Source organism: Ambystoma mexicanum, chromosome 5p (assembly GCF_040938575.1).
Source record: "Ambystoma mexicanum isolate Mex_15411 chromosome 5p, UKY_AmexF1_1, whole genome shotgun sequence".
In the NCBI taxonomy this organism is placed as follows: Eukaryota; Metazoa; Chordata; class Amphibia; order Caudata; family Ambystomatidae; genus Ambystoma; species Ambystoma mexicanum.
Window position 1 is genome coordinate 419,533,288 of NC_090930.1, and position 26,891 is coordinate 419,560,178.

General features: G+C 44.1%; 1 protein-coding gene across 1 annotated transcript in view; it reads right to left on the reverse strand.

Moving 5' to 3' along the window:
- Positions 1-426: 426 nt before the first annotated feature.
- The window catches only part of SLC9A6 (solute carrier family 9 member A6), a 906,904-nt gene continuing 880,439 nt past the window's right edge, over positions 427-26,891 (reverse strand). Inside the window, exons 14-16 of the mRNA XM_069612818.1 lie at positions 22,356-22,435; positions 5,826-5,931; positions 427-4,716 (exon numbers count right to left, since the gene is read on the reverse strand). Coding sequence (XP_069468919.1) covers positions 4,444-4,716; positions 5,826-5,931; positions 22,356-22,435 — 459 coding nt within the window. The 3' untranslated portion in view covers positions 427-4,443. The remainder of the gene's footprint in view (positions 4,717-5,825; positions 5,932-22,355; positions 22,436-26,891) is intronic.

Consider the following 26,891-nt stretch of genomic DNA (forward strand, 5'->3'; position numbering starts at 1 on the left):
TTTTCCCTAGTGGTTTGCATTTTTTCTGGTGTGACCTTTGAGGGCCTTCTCTACAATATTAATATTGAATCATGAATTACACTTTTCTAAACAATTTTGCAATTTTAGGTTTTTCTCTTTTGAGTGGATTAATGTATACAAATAATATGAGTTAATTACATATACAATTAAAAGGTTCACAGAAGCTAGGCAAATATGTTACTCTAGCATGTCCATGGGAGCATCTCTTATTGGCAACGGTTACTCAGCACAAAGGATATGCTTTGACAGATCTCTAGCTACAAAATAAAATCTCAAACAAGCTTTCACCTCATTGTTCTAATCATGGCCCTCAACATGCAGAATCAATTTTGACAGATAAAATATGGTTGGCATATGTAACGTACACCCCTTCAAGAGTAAATACATTTTAATAATTGAGGGTAATTCTTGAATCCACTAATATTTTTATTCAGTCACAAGAGAAAATGCACAATTTCAATTTAGTAATTTAATATACACATTCTCCAAAAATGTAAAAAAATATTCAGTGTAAGCGATTTAGTAAACCAAAAGTCCCACAAAACAGCATGTTGAAAAAATAATATTTTAAACATAGAATTAAGAAACAGACATGTTATATAAAATGCAATCTTCATGGAATTCCTGCATAGCAGGAAATATACACTCTAACTACTGTTTAACAAATGGCTGCGATGACAGCTAGAACCGCCCGCCAGCAGGTGCAAGGAATAGCAATTGCCAGACAAACAATGCCAAATTCAGTGGATAGATCACTTACACAGTCAACAAATATAGGAGCATTTCACTTCTGCATTTTGATGCTAAGTTCTCAAACTCAATTGCATTGGGAGTTAATCACAAACTCTCAACATCCCTGTGAGTCAACATTTGCAAACTAAGATTATTGAGGTTCCACAATTTGCTGCCAAAGCTCTTACTGGTTTCTAGCACCCTACATGTGAAACACCTTCTGCAGGGATCGTACAAACAAAATCGAGGAGCAACAGGACTGAAGAAAAAAAGAAAATTTGTTTGCACAGTAGAATGCGTTGGATGATTGTCTACTTGCCCTGATCATAGATAAAATGATTTTAATCACTTAATCAATTTGTTTACAATTCTGATTTAGAAATGCTATGCTTTCACAACAAGCATGCACTAGACAATTTTATGTGAGAACGGGCATGCATGTCTAACACATCTTAAAAAGTGTTTTCAGAGAAGCCTGTTAAGAAATTAAGAATGGAGAACTGTGTCCATTCCAGGAACAACCATGTTGTCATTTTCCAGTGCAGTACAGGATGCCCACATTCACTAGCATCAAAAAGAAGGAAATTAAACCATGGCACCATTGTTACCCCCACATACAGGAAAAACCTGGACCATTCTAGGAAAGTTGACTAAAGTATAACATTATATAGGAGTCTTGCAATGTTACTACCAAATGCTTCCATAGTTCAGGTCGGGAGCTGCAGAATTCTACAGGGCAGACCAACTCTGCAGGATACTATCCATGAGAAAAACAGCTTTAAACCCATGTTGGGTTTTAAAAATATGTTATGGTGTTAAGGTAAGGAGTTCAGTCCAGGAAGTCTTAAGATAAGGACTTCCTGAACAAAAATGAGATCAATTGAAGTGAACAGCCAAACAGGATACAACCAATAGCAATTTCAAGCATCATTCTTTCTGTGTAGGTATCAAAGGGTCAGACTTGGATTTTGCCCGGTTCTCATACTCCCTCTCCGTGAAAAGAAATATTTTTCACATAGTTAAATTAAAATAATTAATATATTTATTAACATGTTGTTCGTCTATCCCAATGCAGTAATCGTACCATTTAGTAAAAATCGATTTTGGGATTTGTTTCGCCATTCCTTATTTATACAATTGTTTCACTCCAGTCAGCAGCAGAAATGACAGCATCAGAATAACTTGAGCACCACAAGAGATGACATTGTCAAAACTGCATTAGAAAATAAAAATTAATATTTTTTTAGAAATATTTCTGTTCGTTTCAATTACTGTGTGTTCAGATTGTGGTTTGAGCAAGTAGGAGAAAGCTTCACCTACTTGTTTCTTAACCTGTTACCTGTGAAAAGCAAAACGTCTTGTTCTCTGCAAATGTCTTCAGATAAAGCACCCAGGAGAGCAGGCAATTATATACAATCAGATAATGTGTTATTTTTCATTCAACAACTTCTTTTCATACTCAATTTGTATGAAAGTGGAGCTCATCAAGGGGAGAACATGCAATTACATATTCGCTGCACCATAAGCCATTTGTAACATGTAATGCACAAGTTAACATCACTGTAACATAGTAAATTGTTCTGTGCTCTTTCTTCATTCAGGTATGTAGGTTTAAAAAATACATCTTGGACGGTTCACATAAAAGGTACCAGACTGTACAAGAGTGGAGAATGTGAATAAATATTCCACATGCAAATGAGTTCTCAAACAAAGTGCAATATCGCAACAAGACAGACATACAGGGCCTCAACCAACACAATAATGCTTTCAAGGACTCCCAAAGATACTCAGGACCCATCGTGCTCTGTTTTTTCCATTACTACAGAGTTGACACTAGTAGCATTCCAAAGACAAGGATTTGGAAGTTAAAATGTCAATGTTCCAAAAGCCAAATCGCTGCTTAGGAGTACAAAAATGTTCTGGTAACTTAATCAGTCATTCCAATGTGTACGTGTTGCAAAGTAGCATAGATAAAACGGATGTTTTTTTAAACAGACTATCAGGGTGAGCGGATCTCTCAGTTGGCTTTCACATCTACCTCAAAGATTTGGCAGGACAGGATAGACCAAGGGTAGGCTTGTGAGAGGAGGAAAAGACACAAGTGCTGCATAAGGCTGCTAAGGAAAAAGTGGACGGTACCCCCAAATCAACACATTGTTTAGGCCCCGGATACATGAAGCACCCACTTCCCACCAGATGGCAAGTTAAAACATGGACAAAGTTCCAGCAAAAGATCTACTGCTCAAAGGCAGGAGGCAGGGCCTTCTCAAGTATGAATCCCAAGCTGGCTTTTGAAGGAGAGCCTGAATGTCTACATCAGCCACAATTCTCTAGATAGCCTTTTCTTAATGCCCCCCTTATTTTTACTGAAACCCCCTTCTTTTTACTGAATTATTTCACAGCATGTGAGAAGCAATATTATGCAGTAAAAAAAATAAGGAGCCAGGCGGGCTAAGGAACGAGTGACTGGTAATGATGGAGAAGCTCTTTTTCGTGGATAGGACCCTGACATCAAAACACAAAATTCTGGAAGGCGGGAAGCCAATGTGGTAAACTGTAGCTAATTTAATATGGTGAGAAGATAGAAGGCCAGGCTTCGTGCAGCCACAATATGGCTCAGATGCAGTGGTGATAAATAGTTTATATCCTAGGAACATCAACAAAGACAGAAAAGCCAAGCGTATTCAAGAAAATCCAGGGTGGAGATGTGGTGCAGTGTCAAAGAACACCCTTTTCAAAGTTATTGACCCGATTAGGCATCGCAGCCATCTCCCACTGCTTCTTCATATTGCACAATAGGATCCAGGTGGGGCTTGCGATGGACCCACGCACTAGTAAAAATTGTGTGCACAAAGAGAAGGAAAAAATGAAGAACCTGTTGCATGCAGATTCATGGCATTTTAATGCCCTACCATGACAGCAGCTTAACTCCAAATGAACACAGCCCTCTATGTAAGGTCTTTTGATAGAGTTGGCCAATCTGTGTGCACAGGGACGGAGCTGCTAAATGTTGCCAGTGGATTGAAGACGGTTTGTAATTATAACAAAACACTGAGTGGGCTGCTGCTTTTTTTTAAAGCCTTTTGAAAATCAAAAAGATGAGTTAACGTTACAAAACATAGAAGGAACAAAAGACTTCAGAAAAGTGTGTATACAATCGTACAATTGGGAATGGACTGGCACATGAGAAATGGAACAAAAGCGAAGCGCCAACCATGAATGAGAATGCCTCTAGCTTTGCTGAGCTATGTCGGTCTATTAATATGGGATTGTCACCAATACACCAGACAGGCAAACAATGTTGTGGGTATCTTCACATCAGGGCTGCGAGAAATATGAATTTGGTACTATTAACAAATTCCAATAAGAAAATAAATATTACCATTGTAAGCAATTTAGGCGATATATGTCACTTGGGTGCTACGGCATCATCCACCATGGCAGCACTACTGACAGCAACTTGTATTATAAAACAGCTCCACTCTACATACACCATCACTTTAAAATAAGATATTGTTCACCGAAAGCTGCCTCACAGAGAATGCATATTGATAATTTTTCCACTGCCGTATAAAAAACATTTATGCGGCTTAAACATTCGGAGACATGCGTTACATTTCAGTTTGCACAATATTTCTTCATGTTCATGATACACTGATGCTAACGTTCAAAGCCGCCCCAGAGCGGTCCTCACAATGGGGCACGCCTTGTGCTATCGTGTAGATGCAAAGGAGGTTCAGAATCATCCATGGGGAGGACGAGACGTGTACCCCGAATCACAAGTTCATGGTCCCCAAAGGTAAGCTCTCGGTCCAGTGCATCTTCTGAACTGTTGCCGACTCCTCTTCGTGCGACACCAGAGAGTGAGTGATCGGTGTTCACCGTGGTGTCACCATACGTCAAACTTATGTCTCCATCATTCAAAATGAGATCGGAATCATCATCTTTTAACTGTTCCTGATTCTGTAGGAGAAAAGACAAAACAATCATTGACAGCCCTTTACCCCTGGTTTATAGAAGCCTTTGACAGGCAAGGTGGTGTCTATTGCGTGGGCGAATGGATGAGTTCAGTGCACGGCTGTGAACTGAGTGGCGAACGGGTGAAAAGATGACTAGTGGGTAGATGGGTGAGTAACTGGATATGCAGGTTTAAGGATGTGTGGATGCATTACAGGTGAGGGTCTGTGCATGTGCAGTAAGTTGGTGTCAGCACCTGCACACGCCACTTTCCTCTGGCTCTGTGCATGTGCGGTATGTTTTAGTGCTCTTGCGTTCCAATAGGTGTATTTTCATTATGACCCTCTAATGTTGCTGGGCACAGAGTCAGTGGTGCTGGATCCCATAAGAAACAAGCAAACAGGCAGTGCTGCTCCCAGCCCACATGCAACTAACAAAAAAGTGTCTTTCCTTGTGGAGACAAACAGTGAGTGCGACAACACCTCCTCCAGTCAGATGCCAGAAATCTTGTGTTGAATTTCTAGACTGCAATAAAGGCAACAACTAAAAGACAATTCAAAAGCAACGTATGCTTCACAAGTTTGCCGATTAAGAACAAAGCCCCTGAGACATTGGGAAGCGAGCAAGCTCTCTCCCGCTAGCCCTAAAAGCAATGCCTTAGGAACACTGTATGCACTTCCAGGCTCATGTCACAGTGCTATCCTAAAAATAGGTTTGTTTTTAAATTTAAAAAAAAAGGGCTCAAGGAAATCTCTCTTTTGCCAGCCAGCGAATCGCTCAACCGTAAAAAGGTCCACGTCTATTTACGACTTCCAAATGGAAGTTAGATTTCAAAACATTGCTGGCATTTGAAGGCATCCCATTTCCAGTTTTGATACTTCAGCCCAAACTTGCAGTAAAACTGGCACAATACGGTTTCTTGCCATTTTGTAACAGAAAAAGGATGTAGTGCAATGCGAACAGGAAATGAATGGGTATGCATACCTGTGGGGGGGAGGGGGTGGGAGGGGGGAAGGGGGAGGAGGATACATGCAGCTGGCAAAGAACAAGATCACCCTGTTCTGCATGCGAAACAATGGAAGGGTACACTTTCACAGTTTAAATGTCCAACTTACTTCATAAGCCTGAGGGCTGGTCAAACATCTAGCTAGGGGCCCACAGCAACTGGGAAGCGTATTTGAAAGCGGGGGACCACTGTGTGTTAATAACGGCTTCAGATAGCTGTGTCACGTGCATTAAGGAAATCCAAGGAGTTTAGGTGATACATACATACATATATCTTTCTTTACAGTATTTACAGACACAACATCCAACTGCCACAAATATAAAAACAAATCGTTTGTAGTACAGGACGGGTGTTCTTTCTGACACTGAAGAAATTACGGCTATTCCATCAGAGTTCTATTCTAATCCCATAATGCATATACCATTACGCGTTTTGTCACTGGCGCAGGACAGGACATTGATCTTACCACTTCTGTAGCCTGCTTATCTGAAGTCAGAGGCTATGCACTGTAATATCACGGAGCGCCGGGGAGAAAAGGCAGTGGAGAGGGAGTGGAGGAGACAGAGAACCACAGGCATGGTTGATGTGCGAGGCAGGGAATGGGATGACTTTATGCATAGTGCCTCTATGTAAAGATGGTGGTGGAAAAGCATGCATTGACATGATTTCCATCATACCCTGCATGCCAGAGCCTAACGCCCACCCCAAAGGGTTGTTTTTTTTTTAATAATTAATATAGCGCAAGCCAAAACCCAAGGGTAGCTGGGCTCAAGCATTACAAGAAAACTTAAAAGGCTTAGTTACAGCGGAAGGTGGTACATACATAGAGATACAACAGGGTTATAGAAAAAGATAACAGTGATACTGGCACAGGTATGCATTGACCAATGGTCCCAATGAATATAGCTACGATACAGATAAGTGAAGGTAGAGAACATAAACAGTTGACAAAGTCCGGCAACGCACTCCTTGAGGAGCGCAGTCATGGGTAAGGAGAGTGAAGATCAGTTAGGAGGAAAGGAGGTCTGGTTAGGTGTCATTGGTTCACAACCAGGAGAGGACATTTCGTCTAAATCTAGGGTATGGTTGGTCAGATCTAATCTCTAGGGGGGGGAAGACTATTCCAGGATTGAGCGGCTATCACCGGGAACTAGATCCGCCGGCTGTGCTCCGTTTGTATCTGGGGATCTTTAGGGTGAAGGCGTGGGACAATCTCGTAGGTCAGTCGTTCTCTTATTTATTCTTTCTACAAGGTATTGTGGCACTAAGTTGTTGAGACATTTAGACGTGAGAGAAAGTGTTTTAAGGGAAATCCTGTCCTTAATCTTGAGCCAGTGGGCATCTCTTCTAAATGCAGAGATATGCTCTCTGTTCGGGATGTTTAGGGCTGCTGTAAGGGCGTTATTTTGGAGTCTCTGCAGTTTATCAATAATGTACTTATTAGATCCCGTGTATAAGGCGTTGCAGTAGTCCAATCTAGATAGTATAAGAGCTTCGGCTAGTGTAATGCAACTACCTTCAGAAAGGAAAGGTCTGCAGGAACGGATCAACTTGCACGTATAGGCTGTAGAGGATGCTAGTGAGTTAACTTGCTTCTTCAAGGTAAATGCAGAGTCAAGATATAAGCCAAGAGTTTTAACTGCAGGCATCACTTTGATGACGTTATTATCGATGTTGAATGAAGCGTAGCTGGGGTTAAGTTTTTTAATGGCCGTCTCTGAGCCTAGGATCAGTAGCTCCGTTTTCTCATCGTTCAGGCAAAGGCCTTGGGATGCCATCCATGCCTGAATGAGGAGGAATATTTTGTTTACTAAACCAGAGTCCTCCAGGAAGTTGCACGAAAGGGGGATGAGGATCTGAGTGTCATCTGCATAGTTAGTGTAGGTGACACCCAATCTGTCCAACTTGTCAAACAAGGGCTTAGTAAAGATATTATACATGGTAGGAGATACACATGATCCCTGGGGAACGCTGCAGGAGACTATTATGGGGTCGCCAGCTGCTAGAGGGGAGAAGACTCATTGTACGGTTCGCGAGGAAGGATTGCACCTAGGCTATGGCATCGCTTGAGAAATGGGCAGCTGACCTAAGATGGTTGCATAAGACTGCATGATCCACTAAGTCGAAGGCTGCCGATAGATCAAGGAGGAGTAGCATAGCTGATTTACCATTGTCCTTAACTCGTCAATTTGGGTCTTGAGGTCAATCAAAGCTGTTTCTATGCCACGAAAGGGGCCGAAGCCAGACTGGCGTGAGCCAAGTAAGTTATTAGATTCTAGGTAGCCCTGTATCTTTAAATAGGCTACTCTGTCAATTTTAAGTAAGAAAGGGACTGTGGTGATAGGTCTGTAGTTGGTCGGTATAGAGGGGTCTAGAGTTAGTTTTTTGAGCAAAGGTAGCAACCAGGATTGTTTAAGATTGTTAGGCACAAGGTTCGTCTTGAAGGAGGCATTGATAAGCTTTGAGATGAATGGGCTAGGTCTCTGGCTGCATCCTTTATAATTTGGGCCGGGCAGTTGTCTCCTTTGCAATTGGAAGGTTTAAGTGAAAGCATGATTTTTTTCTGTTTCGATAATGAATACTTTTTTGAAGCTGAAGGGTGGGAGTGTGCAAGTGAGTTTAGGTGCTGCTGAGGTGGGGACTCAACTGGTAAGAGCAGAGCAGCTTTCCTTTTTGCAATTTTAGTTTGGAGGGAAGTCATTTTATCTAACACAGAATTTTCTATATTGGTACACCAAGGCTTATCCTTCGTTGCATTATCAATCTGTGGTATTGGTGATTCCATTTCACGAAGGATAGAGAATAATTCCTTGGTATCTGATTTAGCCTTAGATATTCTGTCATTAAATGTGTTCTTTTTTGTTCTAGATATTTCATTTTTGTATAGTTTAGAGAGGTTGGGTAGCTTAAGTTTGTTTTCCTCAGTGGGCGAGTGACGCCAAATTAATTGCAACTTTATTTTTTGGATTCTTAGTTCTTTCAGATGTGGCGTGAACCAATTATTAAGGTGAGATGTCTGTTTAGCTTTGCAGATTTTGAGAGGTGCAATGGTATCTAGTGCCTTTGTCATGGCAGTATTGAAGACTTCCACTAGTAGGGTGGGGTCTGTGTTGTCTGCTAGAATGTTAAGCATAGGGAGAAGATATGGTAGTAGTGTATCTGCCGTAATGTCATTTTTGCTCCTGGTAGGAAGCGGTGGTGCTATGGCTATCGTTTTAGGGAGGATAAGGTCCAGCGAGGCAGAGAAGGTGATTAAATGGTGGTCAGACCACAATTGAGGTATTATATTAGTGATGGCAATGTTACAGTTCAGGTCGGCAACCCAATCTAAGGTCCTTCCTTTAGTATGTGTAGGGGTAGTGATTCTTTGAGTCAGACCATAGTCCTTCAGTAGTGAGGCTACGAATAGGGCATGTTTATCATTGCCATCGTTAAAGCCGAGATTAAAATCTCCCAGCAGCAGGATTTGAGCATGGTCCTTAGTATTGTTGGTCAGGATACAATTTAAGTTGTCCTCAAATGAACCTAAGGGTCCAGGTGGTCTGTAGATAACATGGATAGTTAGGGTACGGTTGTCAGAAAGAAGAAGTTTGGCTGTGAGAATCTCGCAAGATTGGACAGATAGTCTAAATTGCCACCTGGAGCTGTGGCAGGTTTTGCAGCAAAGAACAGTGCTGTGTCTGAAGCAAGGGTCTCTGCGTTAGTGGAAGAGAAACTATTACCCAACACCCGACAGGCTTACTATTGGACTGCAAGATTGTCACAGGTCTACCTCTAGAGTATCTATGTACTTATTAGCATCTTATGTGCACCATACACAGAAAGATATCACTATTTTCCCTACACGGTTGTATCACTAAACCAACAAGTTATTTGCACTTTCAATATAGTGTCTTTTAAACTAAAAAAGGAAACTCATTACAAATGCACTCCCTCTTAAAAATGCACTCAATCTCCTGCTTAGCATGCATGTATGTATATTCATGATTTTGCGAAGATAATATATGTCCATTAAAAATAGAATAGTCAAACAGGATACAGTTCCCCAACATTAGCAAGAAATTAGTTAGTAAATACCCAGCATGCTACTCTTCTATTGACTTCTAAAACGGTGTTTGTGTGTAGCCATTGTGGTGCAGTAAAACCTAACATCATGCTCACAATTGTGAAGTTGCGGATTGACATGCCAGGGCCCAAGTGAGGTATACAGACCAACCTCAAAATAACCCATTAGATGGAATGTTTTACAAAAAAATCTGTCAACGCTCCATGGCTTCTATGGGCAGTTAACTAAGAACAACTTAAAAGTAGTCTACAGCATGGATCAAAAATTACAGGCAATGCATTTAAAAAAGTGAATTGCCAAGTGTATTGCTGTCTCGCTGACCAATGCTGTCAGAGTTCCCTTGCATTTCTGATTGCATTCTGGAAACACGCCATGTACTCCCATTAAACCGTGCGAGCCCCGCCTCCCTGCCCAGCAGCCTTGGTAAGGGAAGAATCCTGCGCATTTGCTTGCGCGCATTTCGCAAGTGAATTGGCAAGTGTATTGCTGTCTCGCTGGCGAACGCTGTCAGAGTTCCCTTGCATTCCTGATTGCATTCTGGAAACATGCCGTGTACTCCCACTGGACCGGTATGACTATTGTCAACAGCAGGATATTTATGAAAACCCACGGACAAGTGAAACGGGTGAAGCGAACATTTACCCTTCTTTTCTTTTCACCTTTGTTGCAGTGCGAGCCCCGCCTCCCTTCGCAGCAGCCTTGGTAAGGGAAGAATCTTGCACATTTGCGCGCACACGTTTGGCATGTGAATTGCCAAGTTTATTGCTGTCTAGCGGGAAAGCGGGAGGCGGAGGACTCGCACCTCTTGTGAGGTAAGCCCCATCCATTCTTCAAGTTTCATGTATTCTTTAAAATCAGGTATGCCTTTGCTCAGCGTGTCCTGTGATGTCATAATCCCGGCCCCCCCCCCCCTCCTGAACAAAACTTTGGTCATGCCTGCTGCAAAAAAAAAAAAAGAAACTTGTTTTGAAAATTCGTCAGCAATCTCTCTCGGCTCAAATGATATCTGGTCATTTTATTCAAAAGACTTGAAACAAACCACTCAGGGAGCAAGTCGGCCGGCTGTGACAGACGAGCACCCAGAGACTTGTTCAACTGTGCCGTCCTCGAATGACGAGACAAGGTTGCATGATCATACCGACACGATGAGTAAAGTTATCCAACTTTCGCAAGTTGATCTTGAAATAACAGACTCCGCTCTGGAGTCTACTTGTTGGAGTGGAGAGTTGCCACCGATATCTCCTTCTGACAACACATCTTCACCATCGCGCCCCTTACAAGGCGAATTGCTGCAGACCACATTTCCAACATGCTCAATACAAGCCCAGCATAAACTTTGTGAAGATTATAATGAGCTGACCATAACCAGAGAAGTGGATGATGGCGCATTAGAGTTCATGAACACGCATTTTTTTGTCACATGAACACATGTCCCGACTCTCAGGAAATATTATATATATGTTCTAATACAGCTAGTTGAAGGGACTGAGGACTTCAAAATAATGAACTCTCCAATGATCAAAGTCATACAGATCAATGACACATCCAAACTGAATGTACATGAGCTTTCGAAATCGCTGGTCATGTTTGATAAATCAGTCAACCAATCCTCGGCCCATTCGTTATCTTTCATAGCCGACTACTCGGAGCTCGAAATTTACTGAATTAGCCAACGAACATCAGTTCTTTATGCGTGATCAACAATCACAACGCTTCTCTTTTCCAGAAGCCAAGGCACTGAACAATAGAGATCATCTCCCCTCTAACCCACACATTGAAGGCCTGCCAGACCGTGCTGTGATGTTGTACCATCCCTTAATTTCTTTGAAAAAATACTACCACTCCGCTATGCAGCGTCTCCAGAAAGACTGGGTCCGACAGGCATGCAGGAGGCATGCAACATGCGGGACGGTGGGTGGCCTGTCCGACCCACCTCAACGTCATAATGATAAAGGAGTGGTCAGAGATTGCGCGAGGGAGAATCTTGCTATCTTCTACCTGTGTCATCAGTGCAGCAGGTATCAGCCAGTAATCAATTCTTGAATGGGCGTTGTGTACCGACAAATAGTATGTGTACTCTCGTGTATCAGGGTTGCGGCCTCTCCATACAGCTATAAGATCAAGGTGTTGCATTATGTTCAAAACTGTGCGACCTGCATTGGTTAATTCCCTTTGAGTGGATCTGGATCTCTCCAACACACCGTCCCCTCCCCAGATAATACACATGTGGGCTCCCCCTAATAGGACGTCCAAAACCAGACAACAGAACTCAGGGTCAACAACATTCGGGCTCTATGTGTTGACTAAAGTTGTGGTTATACCCGCCAGTTCTCCCCCATAGAATAACAAATCTACATTATGGGTCTATGCAGCGCTTAATTTCTTGAAAAGGGATAGAGTGGTGCATCAGCATCATTACCCCACGGGATTGTGATGAATAATTAGTGTAGCCTCCCTGAGGCCCCCAGGCCGCAGCAAACCTATTGTTAAGGACAGCCAGGGCATGCGTCTCCTTTAGCATCACAAACCTTGGGGCTTGGCGTTTCATGTACGTCACAACCTTTCGTGACTCAATAGGGTGATTGAGCCCACGGATATTCCATGACATGAATGCAATATTATTTATTATCTGTTATGTCTTAACTGTAACACATTTGGGCCCAAGTGTAGATGGGCGAAGCTTAGGACAAGATTGTAACGTGTAGTCGAGGAGCAGTCTGCACTGTTTTCCAACTGTGTATTTAACAACATAAAAACAAAACTTGTGAAACTCGTACATCTATTGCTTACTTGTGTGTCGTCAGCCCCAATCTTGACACTTTCCCTCTCCCCCGCCCCCATCGTCACCCCCCAACTCGACGATGGAACCCATACAACAGAACACACTTGGATTTACCCTGGGTAGCACTGTGAGCAGAAAACAGTACTTTTCAGATGGCCGCACTACAGCAGCATGCCCAATTCATGGAATTCGTGCGCCCATGGTTAATAAGGGGGAACGGCAAAGCACCTTGTATGAAAATCAATCATTGTCCATGATATCAGGCTTGTTATTGCGCGCAGAGGTGCTGCCCCCGTCAACACGGTCTCTCCTTGGAAGCGGTATGTTGATGGAGGATTTGATGTAGGCTGTTGCTACTGTTGGATTTTCAAAGAAATGTGCCATTCCACTATATTGTATGCACAATTTTGCTGGGTATAGTAGCGCATATGGGATCTGCCTCATGTGTTGTAGCTTTTTAACTGAGTTATACGCCTTGCGCTTAGCCTGCACATTGGCGGAGAAGTCAGGGTATATGTGGAAATACGAGGATTCATACCGCAGAGCCCCTTTTTCTCTGGCCATGCGTAAAATTACGTCCCTGTCTCGGTAGTTTAGGAGCTTAGCAAAGGTGGTACGGGGAGAAGCCCCCAGCTTGGGGATATGAGCCAGAACCCTGTACACCCTCTCCACCAGAAGTGCTGTGAGAATTTAGAGGGATCAAATATGGTTTTCAACAGGTTCTCGACAAAGTGTTCCATCAGGCCTTTACAGGCTGCCCCTGGGATCCTGATACGGATGTTATTTCGACGAGAAAGCGACTCCAGAGCGACACATTTTTTTGCAGATCTTGCTGTCCTCCTTCTGCAAGTGCGCTATATCACGCTTGTGTTTAACAACTTTATCCCCTGTCTCGCCAATCCTCGTCCCCCCCTCTGTAATACGGGCACCCTCCTTCTCCAGTTTGGACTTCAGAGATCCTATGACCGAAACAATGTCAGATAGTTTCATGCTTACAGACATGAAGCCATTCTGCATCGCCCCATGGAGATGGTCATCCCTGGTGGTGCGGGCAGTTTAAGGCTGTTCATCAGTGGCTGGAGGCTCTTTAGGTCCCAGGGTTTTAGCAGGGGTGTTAGTATATGAATCCATTTGACCTTTTTGCTTGTCTCCAGAGAGGTTTGCCATGTTGCTGCACCACAGGGCACCAGCAGGACATACTATTTTAGAAAAGGTGACAACAGTCCTTCAGTTATCCCATCGTAAGATCCTAGCTCGGAGGGGCAACGTAGCAATTATCAACCAGTAGCAGATCAACCTAACTGCATTTACAACGCTGCAGTAGAGGGAAAGAGGTCAGATGGGCTCAGACCACAAGACTCACGTGCCAGAGGCAGATGTTTCACAAGTTCAGTGTGGTAGCTGGTCACCGTTGGACAGAGTGCATGGCAAGCTTCCAGAATCTCAGGGTATGTCCTCGGCCTAGGATTAGTAGCGTAGCACAGGCTCCCAAAGACGTTCCCTCCCCGCACACCGGGCCCCGCGCCCTTGTGCTTTCATCGGGGACACCCACCTGCAACAGTAGGAATCAGCACAGGGACAAGGCTCGTAGGCTCCCCAGAGCACCCCCCCACCATAATCCTTATGGTTTAGTAAAGGCACTGGGACCACTTCGGCCTTCCCATTAATATTGTCTGTATGCCTGACCTGCAACAACTCCAGAGAGCCATGCAAGGGTTAAGGTGTTGTTATATCACTTAACCCAACTTTTCAAAAAGGCCCCTTCGTTTTGCACTAGGTCTTGGCACTCCAATGTTTGCACAATCAACAATTTCCCAGGAGCTTCACAGGTATCCCTCTATGCATAGTATTTTATATGCGCCAGACTGAAGGGTACGATTGAAAGGTCAATGTCACACCGAGACCCCACTCACTTCAACACTGCGGGGGCAGGGATATCACTTCTCCACACGGCCCGTCTCCGAGACAGCAGATGCGCGCTCCTGAGATCCAGGAGGTGTCACAACGGGCGAGACGGCTCAGCGGCAGCCTCCAGCTGCTTTGGATAAGGCCTCACAATGTCTAGCGGTTCATAAGTGGCAGCATGGGCGTTCACGAGTAGTTGGCATCAGTAAGTCTAGCTAATGAGTGACTTATGTGAAGTAGGGTTCGTTGCAGATAAAAAGCCGATTACAAAGGTGCCGCTGCACCTCTCAGGCTAGCACCATGAGCCCAATCCTCAAGCACAATGCTAAGTAGAGCCTGTGGGAAAGTAGCAGTCCGCAGCGGGCAGCAATAGGCAGCCGAGGCACAGCCTGCACCACAAGCCACACCTCCGACGTCCCCAGCAGCCACGCAGGAGTGTGCTTGGATGAATTTGCGTGCTCTTGTCACATCTACTCTCGGCTTGCCAGAGATGTAGGTTAAAGTTGATTCCGGGTTGTCAGGAGCTTTGTTGCAGAGACCAGCCGTCCCTCCTTGAGACACTGCGCCTCGGTAACTCGTTCACCAACACCATCATGGTTGGTACCTCCGGCCCGGTTTCCTCCCCCACAAGGGAGCCCACAGCCATGTCCGATGGCATTCGCCCCTCACCAAGAGAACACCCCGGCACTCGCAGGTCAGATCAGAGATAGCTGCCGTTTCTCTTTTGGGCACTCGCTGGGCGAGAGGTCCCAGACACCACCCACAGCCCGGTCCGCCAAACCGTTTCCAAGAGGCTGTTTGCAAAAGCCGTTGGGCATCCAGTGCTATGCAGCACTCACCGCCAGTGCGGTCTAAGTCGCTCCTCACGCCCTGTGCACCCGACGGATCGACACCAATTTAAGTGCTCAGGTGATCTGACGTTCACGCCAGTCACAGCTTGTTCAAATATTGGGTACTTCATGAGTTATTATCAGGTGGCCTCTTGCTTGGTGCTCGACAGTACCCCTGACACTTTCTCTTTTTACGTGGAGACTGTCGGTTCTGGTGGCAACCTCTGTTGAATCTCTGTCACCAGGGCATGGAGAGTCGACAGAATGTCCACTGAAATGTCCCTTGGCTGAGGATGGAGCGACCGAGCGCTAGGCCCTGCGCTGCCGTCATCGTCCTCGTGGATCGCAAGAACTTTTGGTCGTCGACCATGGATGAAATGTCCATGGGTTGAGCACCATCCTCGGAGGTCTGTTTCAGGGCCTCCACCTCCCCCCCTTTCTTCTACCCCGACGGCCTTGAACAGGGACCTGGACCGGTGCCTTTACCCCTCCAGGGGTACTTGCCAGCTTCGCTGAATTCTCTGCAGCCTTTCCTCGCTGTGGGGGCAGGGACACCCTCTGCACTGCAGGAGCCATCCTCATCGGATCAGCTCCCACTGCTGTGGTGGTCGTCATCGATGTGGCTGACAAGGACTTTGGATGAGCCTGTGGAGCCTGTTTACATTGTGCTGCCTTCTCCTCCGGCCTAGGCCTGTCTGACTTCTCCCGCAACTTGACTGGGGTGGATGGCTTCCTCTTGGAGGAGGAGCTTCATTGCCGGCTGGCTATGGAGGTGGACATTGATGGTGATCGTGGCCTATCCAAATTGGGACACGCGGCAGCAGCGAACCCGGTGGGCTTGGACTTGCAACTCTTGGCCTTATCCTGGTCCCCCATGGATGGGGCGACCTCAAAGGTCTTAGAAGAGTGCTTTTTGGACCGGCCTTGCTCGAATTGAGCCATGCCGCCAGTCTACTGTGCCGGTCTTACATGGTTTTCTTCGAGAAGCCCATGCATATCTCGCACTCCACCTCCATGTGGTTCTGGTGCAGGCAGTAAAGACACTGCAGATGCTTGTCTTCCACAGAGACATTCTGGAAGGTAGTCCTTCCCTCCTTCTCCTTCTCCTTGACATGGCCAATTGGAGCGAAGTAGACCCAAGATGGCTTCTGGAAACTTCGACGAATCCTCGCCCTTGAGGTGTGCGAAACATCACCGACAATGGATCCACCTTGCTGACCAATGAGGAAAAGAGCACACAGGATCTTGTACACAAAAAATGAACTTTTAAACAAATAAATCTCGAAAAACATACTAAATAGCTTGGATAGAAAACTCAAGGATTCCAAACACTGAAGTGTGCAGTAAAAATCTAAAGATGGCTGCCAGATGCGGGGCCTTAGGGAGAGGACCGTAATTGGATGGGGGCATTATGAACCAGAGGACAATATTGGTTTAGAGGAAAAATACAGTTTTAAGGTGAAAGAGAAACTTTTTTCTTTTACCGAGGATTCCCAGCCTGACCACAGGGAATATTCATGAGCATGTGAATTCATGCCAGACCCCATGCTGGAGAATGTAAACATGTTTCTATTGCAGTGTGTATGATGCCTTTTTAATATTCAATTCTCGTGTTTAGCAAATAGCTGTACTTTTCCTTTCAACAGTTGAGAACTCTATTTTAATAACAAAGCAAGACTGTAAAGACTGGAGGGGGTGTCTGTACTCCTGCTCTCTATATGGTAGAGGAGAGGCACAGAGGACCCCCAGCCAAGATTCTCTTTTGTTGGTAGCAATGGACGAGCAATCGAGGCCTAGCTTCTCAGGAGGTAATGCAGGCTGGTTCTTAAATACAGTGCAGTCCCCAAGCACCCACAAAGGAATGTCTGCACACTGCATTAGTTAAAACACAGTCTTTATATAATTAAGGTTCAAGATTATATACCCAATCACAATAACTCACTTTGTGCTCAGTTAATCTACAATGGCAAATATATATAGTTCTAAGAGGTACCACAATCAATATCTGATTTCATTAACGTGCATCAACTGTACTCTGGTCAAATGTCACACAAATCAATTAATAAAGGTAGCCAACAATATACACAGGAAGAAAGCAGTTGGTTAAACAATTGGCAGAATACTGGGCCCCTACCGCTAGGCACAGTTCTTTGTGGAGATTTCCCCCCCCCCCCCCCCCAAACCAGGGCAACCAGTAAGATCAGGTTATACCACAAGCCCAGTCCAGATATTGTTCAATGAGTCTCATTTCCTTCTAAAGTGTTTCTACCACCCCAATGTACCTGGAATAGCAGAGTTCCTTGGATCATCGATGGGCCTCGAAGAAGGTGAACTTTGCGACGAGGTAGCAGCTTCGGTCCTGACTGTGCTCGCCGACGACGAGTCGAAGACGTCCTGCCAGGATGAGGCGGGCGGGGCCCCCTCGATGTCAATAGTTCAGGACCGCAAAGAGTTTGTGAGGAACTGTGGCCCTTCAAGGGTGTCGAGTCGTCCGGCATCTCTACGGTCTTTGGGTGGCAGGAAACCCACTGGCGGATGCTCCTCGGCGCATCAACGGCCTGGTCTTCTCCGGCGGGATAAGGCGGTCTGCGCTGTGGACGAGCGCGTCAGGAATCAAATGTCTTAGGCAAAGGCAGGTTGTGGCTCCAGTCGTCGACGGCACAGCATCAAGCAGTCCCCACTTCCAGGCAACTAACTTCTAGAGGCCTCCAGCAGTTATAGCAAACCTGCAAACCCTGGTCGACGACAGTGGATGGCCGTCCGGTGCTTCTCTTCGTTTCTGGTCAGCGGTCTCAGTCTCCGGCTGACCGTCTTTCGTAGGCTGACTTCCTGGGTGCTTCGCCGAACGTTAGCAGTGCAAGATGGTCCCTCGTAGCTCGCGAAGAGGGCGCCTAACCAGGTCCTCTTTGGATCAGTTCTTGAAGACCGCAGCTTTCAGATCGACGAAGTAGAGCAACTGCAATACTTCTCATCCAGCAGGGTTTCAAGGTTAAGCTTCAGTTTCAATGTCACTTTCAACTCCAGCTTCTGAACTAATTCTAGCAGTGAGAGGCCCCCAGATATACTGTTGATCTCCCATTCATTCTGCTGGGTCACACTCAGGCAACCAATCACTCAGAAGGGCATTCAGGCAGTCATTCAGCCAATCAGGCACATGATGCATTCAGGCCATTCTTCTCCATCCAGTCACTCATAACACAGAATGTGGATTCGGACAAGTACCACGCCATTCAACACTACACACTGCATTCATACCGGTTTCAGTCCTTGTGTCAAAGACCAGATACTAGACATCCACAACACAGAATGCATATTCATCACACACTCCATTCACCCAGGTCCCACCCACAGGCGTACCCACAACATACAGTCGTTGGGAAGGCTCCAGCCAGTCTGGTCGGCACTTCCCCACACTACCATATATGGAACTTCCACCCAACAGCCAGTCAGGGGAAAGGGACAGAGTCAGGGCTTTCCGGGGCTTCAGGAAAACCAAGGTAACAGGCGATGGAAGGCAAGAGGCCACGGGGCCATCTTGTTTCCATCAGGAATCTACTGATTCCAATAACAGGGCTTGGGTATCCCAAAATGGAGGATGCTCAGGGCACCTGTCAAATGCAGCATAGAGCTGCCACCAGCCCAAACCCTGCTCTGTTGGCGACACAAAGGTGCCAAAAAACATGCACTAGGGGCACAGGGTTGTACCCCCACCCATGGGTGCCATAAGGGTATCCCATGGGTCTCAAAAGAGAGCTGCACCGCCAGGAGTCCCACATGAAAACACGACAGAACATACGATAAAAAGCAGTGAAGGACAAGGATACGGAGGCCCTGTCCCTCCGATGCATTTCCAGCATAAAAAAGACAATAACAGATAAATTGCAACATGCACTTATTTTGGCAGAGCACATACCATTGCTTGACACCATGATTTTTAAACTTTATGAATGAACACTATGCATAGTTTTGCTTTTTGTGGTTTTCCAATAGAAAACATTTATTTTAAATGCACCAAGCTTTTGTGGCTCTGACAGTTCCCCCAAATAACAATTATAGTGAACACTAGTTTAACCATATAGTGCAATTTGAAAGGATTTGGTAAGGGGTATGCACATTATTCACTTGTGCTTGAAAAAAGAAGGTGTGAAAGCCAAAAGTTGTGTTTGCACATACGTGAAATGCATTCCTAGCAAATTACATAGGAATGTTCTAGGCATATTTGATTTACCTTGGATTAAGAGCTGCTCAAATCACAGGTATAATTTCTCCTGTTCATGACAGAATAGCTACGTCTAGAATAATGGAACAGCAGCGCTGTTTATTGCTTATATACACCAGAAGGCATGGATGATGCTGACCTATAATTGTCATATGCAGAAGAGTCACTTGGCAATATCAATTTCACTATATGCATTAAGTTTGACACATAAGTGATAACCTTTGCACATATTGGAGTCAACAGTTAACACCTAATAAGAAAATCAGACTGCGGTGTAGTCCGGTGCTCAGATTCCTTGCCAGAGCCCTCCCAGGCGGCTGTGGCATCAGTATCTGAAGATCTAGTGGTTCTGAGTGACCAAAGAACTGCACCGCCTGCCCCCAGTGCTTACTGAACTTTCTTCTTCTGCAACTCACCTCGCTTAGCCGACAGAAATTAAAGGGGGTTCACCAACTGTCCAAAAACATTAACTCAGAAGAGAGACCTGAAAAGTTGAGCAAGTTCTTGATGCCACTCAGGAATGAACTATAGCTGTGCCTTCATTATTACACATGGCTGTGAGGCGCAGCACTAACCTCAGTAGACTCAACACATCAGGCAATTGTAAGAGTGCTGTGCCATACTTGCAAGAGGTTTGGCTACAACCTTCCAAGGCCAGCCATTCAGTAGACCAGTCATCTGCTGGTCCTAACCACCCTCAGTACTGGCTTGAGGGTCTAGAGTGTAATCATGGCTGTTATGCCCAGAGTGCAGGGAATATCAAACACCTCTCATATGTGACCATTGATCCAAGATCATGTTGTGGCTAATTTACCAGCACCCGCCTTTAAATTCAGCAGCTCCACGTGAATGACACTACAAGCATGCACATATCGATTGTGCCGGTTATTGCAGAGATCAGATTCTAGAGGCTATTTTGGAATTAGTGCCCCATTGTATTTTCTTAATACTTTTGTCAGAATAAATGCACTTTACAGCTCCTGGACAAAGTAGTAACTTATGAATATTTAAGTTATGACAAATGCACAAAACGACTTGCACCCAGTTCACGAAAAATGTATGACTGGAGGAGTTGCATACTTTTTAGTTTGTTATAAACCACTGCAAGCATAACTTACGAATGTGTAACTTACTACCTGACAACGAAACATGGGTTTTTCAAGGAGAGGGCTAGTAAATTGTGGTTGAGTGAGGCACATAACCACAAAACTGCAATTTTATGCCTATTAAGAATATTACAGTTAAGTTCTGTTAGAAATCTTCATGTGCTCACTTAAGGTACACTTGGACATTCTTGCTGCAATTGTTGGAGGGTAGGCTTGAACGTGAATTAAAGTTTCCGTAAATGTGATGCAAACAATATTTTGGAATAATGGGAAAAACTGCCAGAGTTGGGAATCAAACTGTGTTCAGAACACGCAGACATCTTCCCTACTGGATAGGTCTTCTGCCTTAACCACTCCACTGTAAACTATTTAATATGGTCCTCAGAAGAGTGGGGTGGCAGAATGTTAAATTTTCCTTTTTTGAAGTTTGAAGGGTGACCAATACTAAAGAGCTGTCCGTCTGCATTAAAATTATGGGTGTAAAGAAACAATTGAAAACAAAATAGAAGCAAGCTAGTGATGTTACTGCCCACGGTATCCGTTAACCCGTGGACTAGAGCCAGCTGGCCAGATGCATTGGTATTCCACGCCTCCACTAAGATCAGTTAAAAAGTTCATGTCAAAAGCGATTCAATCACATCACTGAACCCACAGATCTCAATTTTCCAGTTCAGTTTTTTCCCCCAACTTTGGAGCCTGAAAATAATTCTCCATTATCTACCATTCTCACATCGATGGCAGTAAACAAGACCTTCATTTGCTCCCGACATAAGTTCCAAACTATTAACTATTTAGGTCTTCCAGCAAACTATGCTGGCTTCTGAGGGCTTATAATATGCCAGTTAAGACAGTCTGTAGCACAATGATCATGTAGTTCGGACAAGTTGTGCTTTTGGTTGGCTCCTCACTCATAATAAGATTAGATTCAGAGTTATTTGTTTGCTCCAGGAAACTAAACGAAAGTGTGAATACGTGGATGTCATTGTACTCAGCCTTTAATAATATCACTATATGGCAACGGTGTGCAACCACTATGCTATGTAGGGTTCATGGGAGTTGTAGGGCAAAACATATGGAGAAGCTGCAGATTGCCCAGCCCAGACATAGTAACCAATTAATTGTCTGCCACCATTTTGAAGATAGATTCACTGACATTTTATTTATTTCATCCCCAGCATAAAACCAAAGCAAAAAACTGTAGCCACTCTTTAACCAGCATTCTGAAATCACAGACCAAACAATACACTGGCCTGTGGCAAGCTCACTTTTGCACACTAGCAGCTACATCGCTGTGGAGCAACATCTTTCTTCTCACTATGCTTTCTTACATGGCTCAGGAATTTGAGCTAGCTTCTCAAAGGCAAAAACAGGCATGGATAAGGCTGCATCCATTTCCAGATTTAAGTTGCACGTATTTGGGTGAGGTTTAGAAGTGATGCGATTCTATGGGGCATGTAACTTAACGCTGCCAGGGAAATAAGTAGTACATGTTCATGAGTCTAAGCAGACAGTAAGCAGAACGGGTACAAACAGCAACATTCCAGCATGGACCCAGACTGTTAGCCAGAGCATTCATGCTGCGATGGGAAAAAATACAATATATGTCTCTCTAAAATTGATGGACTAACTGTTTCAGGACAAGTGCCAAATACAGACCAGCATAACTTAAGTTCTCAGACAGGACTTTATAATCTTCACATTCAGCTTGTACAAATTGATTGATAAGGATACTTGGAATCAAAGTTGTACCACCGTCTAAACAGCCATGCACTTTCCGTTCTTGTACATCTTTGTTCACATTCAGGCACACCCTGTAAATGAAGATAAAAAAAGAAAAAAAAATCATATATTTGCAAGATCCAGATTGGGTATTCAACATTACAAGCAAGGCGAGGTCTAAACGTCAAGCACCTTGAACATGTTTAGGCATGTACAGTGCATGAGCAGGCAAATTGCTTAAACGCATTTATTCTATACATAAAAACAAATGCACAAGCCTTTATTTACATTAAAGTCCAGGCACATTTACTACTCTAAAAGCCTGAAATAAAATATGTAAATCCATTGTCTTTAAATCTGGTAACATGAATTGCAGTATATATGCTGGAAACACTTTTTAAAATGCAGTGGTTAACACCCCACCCTCCGTAAACAAAGAAACAACTTTAACAACCATGCACCCATAATTTATATATGCATTGTCCACAAGGCCTTCTGGGGCCTGGGACCAATATATCTCCAGCTTTCTCTTCCGAAGTATCTTCCGACTCAAGCTCTTCGCTCCTCCAACTCCTTGAGGGTCAGTCGCTTTTCCAAGCAACAAGCTGGGTGCAGATCTTTCTGTTAACAGCCACCCTACCTCTCTGAAACTTGAGCAGAACCATCTCCGGTTCTGGAAGCAGCTCAAGACTTTCCTCTTTGCTTCTGCCTTCCCTCTTCCTCTTCCATGATCTCCTGTCCGACAATGCACTGGTTACCTGGCTAGCCTCTGAACCACAAGCCCAGGTCCCAGCCATCCCAGTTGCACACCTGCACTGCCTCCTGGCAACCCTACAGTCCCCCTACCTGCACCATACAGCACTTGCTGTCTGCACTTAACTATGCTGGCTGCACTTCCTGCTGGTCGATGTTTCGATCCTATGTCTTGCACTTGCTCCTCCTCCCCTTCCCCCAGCATTTTCCCCTTTCCTCTCCCCTGCACTTGCACAATCTCACTGTCACTGGGCCTAGTAAGATCATTGTCTTGTCCCCTCTTTTGTTCCCCTCCCCTACCCCATTGCGCCTTGAAACACTTGTGTATAGGTGCGCAATAAATAAAATATATACAAAACAAAAGTCGTGTTTGTGGGTTTGTATGTGCCGTTCTTGTGGACAGAACTCCTCATGAACGGTGAGGTCTGGTGTCATGAATTCTGTATGGAACAATCTGTATTTCATTGCCGAATTAATGCAACTATTTCTGGCTCGATAGGTCATCCAGTTCCAGAGATAATTCATCTTTTTTGTTTTTTGGGATTATGTTTTGTGGCCTTGCACAGCCATCAAAAGTGCTCATCATCGTGCATAGAAGCTGAAACATGATCAACATTCTGAAGAAGGAAGATCTCAAAACCATGAAGCTGATAGAATTCAAAATGCTTTGAGACAGAACAATGAAAAAGCTGAAGAACCTGAAGGAAGAGTTACTAATCAGAGAATTTGTGCTGCTAAAAAACAAAGCAATGAAACTGCTGAAGAAACTGAAGTGAGACTTAACAATCAGTGATTTAAAAATCTGAGAATTGAAATCCCGGATGAAGCCGGGTAGTTCAGCTAGTACTAGATAAAAGCATAAAGATATGTTTGAAGGGTTGTAAAGGGTTTTGCTGTGGTACCATACTTCATATCTGTCCCTTACCATTAATCCGATGCTCAAGGGCGAAGCCAAGTACTCATTAATTTTTAAGAGAGAAACAGGAGATTTGATTGTGTTCTAAACAGTACAGTAGCATTGGAACCTGATGCAAGTTTGAAGGATGTAGGTACAACACCTAAAAAAAATGTGTGCTTCTCTAGGAAAAATGTATTTGTATTCCTTTTATGAAAATAATGCTGGGGCAGCTGATCACAGGGTGGTGAAACTCAACTATATTTATTACATTTTGAAAGAAAATACAGCAGGAATTGGGATTGCTATAGGCCGGGTTGTCTAGGATGCGCTTCTGGGTAATTTAAATGGGCCCAGTGCCCACCAATGGGAAATCAGGAAGGGGTGCTAAAGAACAGATTAAAGATTGGGGAACAAGAGAAATTGATAATTTCAACCAAAACTTAGAAAGATTGGGTGTAGAAAAGGATAGACAATGAGTGGAACAGAGAGGAGAGGACACTGAGCTGAGTTCACCAGAAAGAAATGGCCCATGACAACTGATGGATTGTTGGAATATATTCACCAATTGAAGCCTTTTCAAAGAACCCAAATATGACACGTGAAAACATTCCTGGCCAAAACACATTCTCCTGGGATCTCTTTGAGTTGGTTCCATCAAGCAGTAATATCAAACTGTGGCTGCTAGTCTGATTTCAAAAGAGTCTTCTGAGACCTAACAGCTTCATTGCAACTTCTGGTGTAACAAAAATTTCACAACCACTTGTTCTTTCACCAACTTGATCTATAAGAGACATGTATGCTCCCCCTGCCCCCTCCATTCCTTCCACCGATGCCCTGTTGAAACCCAGCATTGGCCAAGCCTACGGTTTGGGCTTGTGATTAGGTATTAGATGGGCATTTGCCAGGCCCTGCTGTTATAGCTGTTACATGCCCAGGTACTCACACCATTTTACATTTATGGCCAGGTAGTACCATTATGGCAGTGTCTGACAAATGAAAATCCCATGCCAACACAAATGCCAAAACTGTTGGTTTTGCCAATGCTTCCCTTTTCAGTGCACTAAAACTTGGAACATTAATCTGTTTGCACAATTTCTTGTTCAGTGTTCTGTTATTTTCTCACAATATTTGGAGAGTAACAAGCTTTATGATGATGTAAAATGCATTGCTTGCACTTACAATGCATGGCTTGGCAATTATAGACACATTGACTTAAGCGTGGACATACAGAGAGGTAATCCGAAAGTCTCTGGAGTCTAGCAAGTTCTCAAGTATGCATATTTATCATGAATACCTTAAACGTAAGAAACTATTAAATGGTACTCAGGGAAACCACTGGTGTGCATCACCCAGGTAAATCTGCAACTGTCCAGAGTGGAACATAAAACTCACTCAGAACCAATACAGAGAGATGGGCAGGCAAAAGAATAATCCTCACTGCAACACTAGGGTCACACCTAAAAGGTATTCAACCTCCACCTGGCGCAGTGAGTAACTAACCAACAGCCACATCCCAAAACCAGAGCATGCATCATGCATGGGACCTCTCCCAGCTTTGCATGCTTAAATTCAGGTAGCACGTGCACTTTAAGTGTATGAGAACACAGAACCATGGGAGAGACAAGGGGCAAATCAGCCAACTAAGGCTGGCATCCAGTGGTAAATGCAGCCATAGCAGCATGTAAAAATGTAATTGGGTTCTAGAATACATCCTAGCCCTGCCATTCATGTCACAGAGCCAGCACCGCTATAAATCCAAAATACACAGTACCACCCAAAATTCGGGGACAAGAAAAAAGTAGTTTTTGGGCTTAGTATTGAAATGTAATTAAAATAGTAAATATATTTATTTTATTTATTTTGTGCATTTATAACACGTACAAAACCCAGAGGCATCTCGGCGTGGTTACAGGGTACCAGTTACATTTGGCCATTAGGCCTAGGGTCAGAAGGTTGTATGAGGCATATTGAGTACACGAATAGCCTTTGAACACTGTTAGTTGCATCGAATCAGATTGACAGACAGTCTGGCAGTAGACGGGGTCAGGTGGTCGTGTAAAGCATATGAGGTACAAGAAAAACACTTTGAACACAGTCAATTGTATCAAATCAGATTGGTAGACAGGCAGTGGATAGCTGGGGCGGGTAGTGGGGGAGGAGGGGCCATAGGCAGAGGTCGAATGATGAGGCGTGAGGGAGTATGAGCTCAGGCGCAGGCGGTGAGGGAGGGGGCAGAGGGCGGCAGTGTTAGCTGAACAACCAGGTTTTGAGCGCTTTACAGAAAGTCCAATACGATTCACACCTAAAGTGGTCCCCATACTTTATGTTGGGAAAGTCACTAACAATATTACACATACAGATTGTCTACAGAAAGACAAATGAACCTGCCTGTAAAAATCTGGTTATTCTGCAACATACACAACCATTCAAATAAATCCAATATTTCTAAACAACAAAATACAGTTCAGTTGCAAAACTGCTGCTTGTCGGCCAGTGTGTACAAATGTCCATAAACACTACGCAGTTCAGTTTGCTTGGCTTGTGTTGAACGATAGATTACTTGAAGTGCTTTCCTTTCTCCAACATCAACGGCAAGTGTTGGGATCACTGAGATTTCACATGAATGTCATCAAACATACAACTTGGGCTTCAAAACACACGTCTACATTGATATAGTATTATTATATATGTACATGATGCTGCCATCTTCTAGTGTGTGCATGTATTTAAAATAAAGTCTATGGTGGGTTGCATTAAGAATCTATAGGCTTGTGTTTAGGGAAGCTGTGCTTGCAATTTTAGAGCACACAGACTATTAGTTTCATCACACAAAAGAGACATGATTTTCTGCAAGGATAGACACTATCTCCTAATTCCAATTGATATTTGGGGTGTAT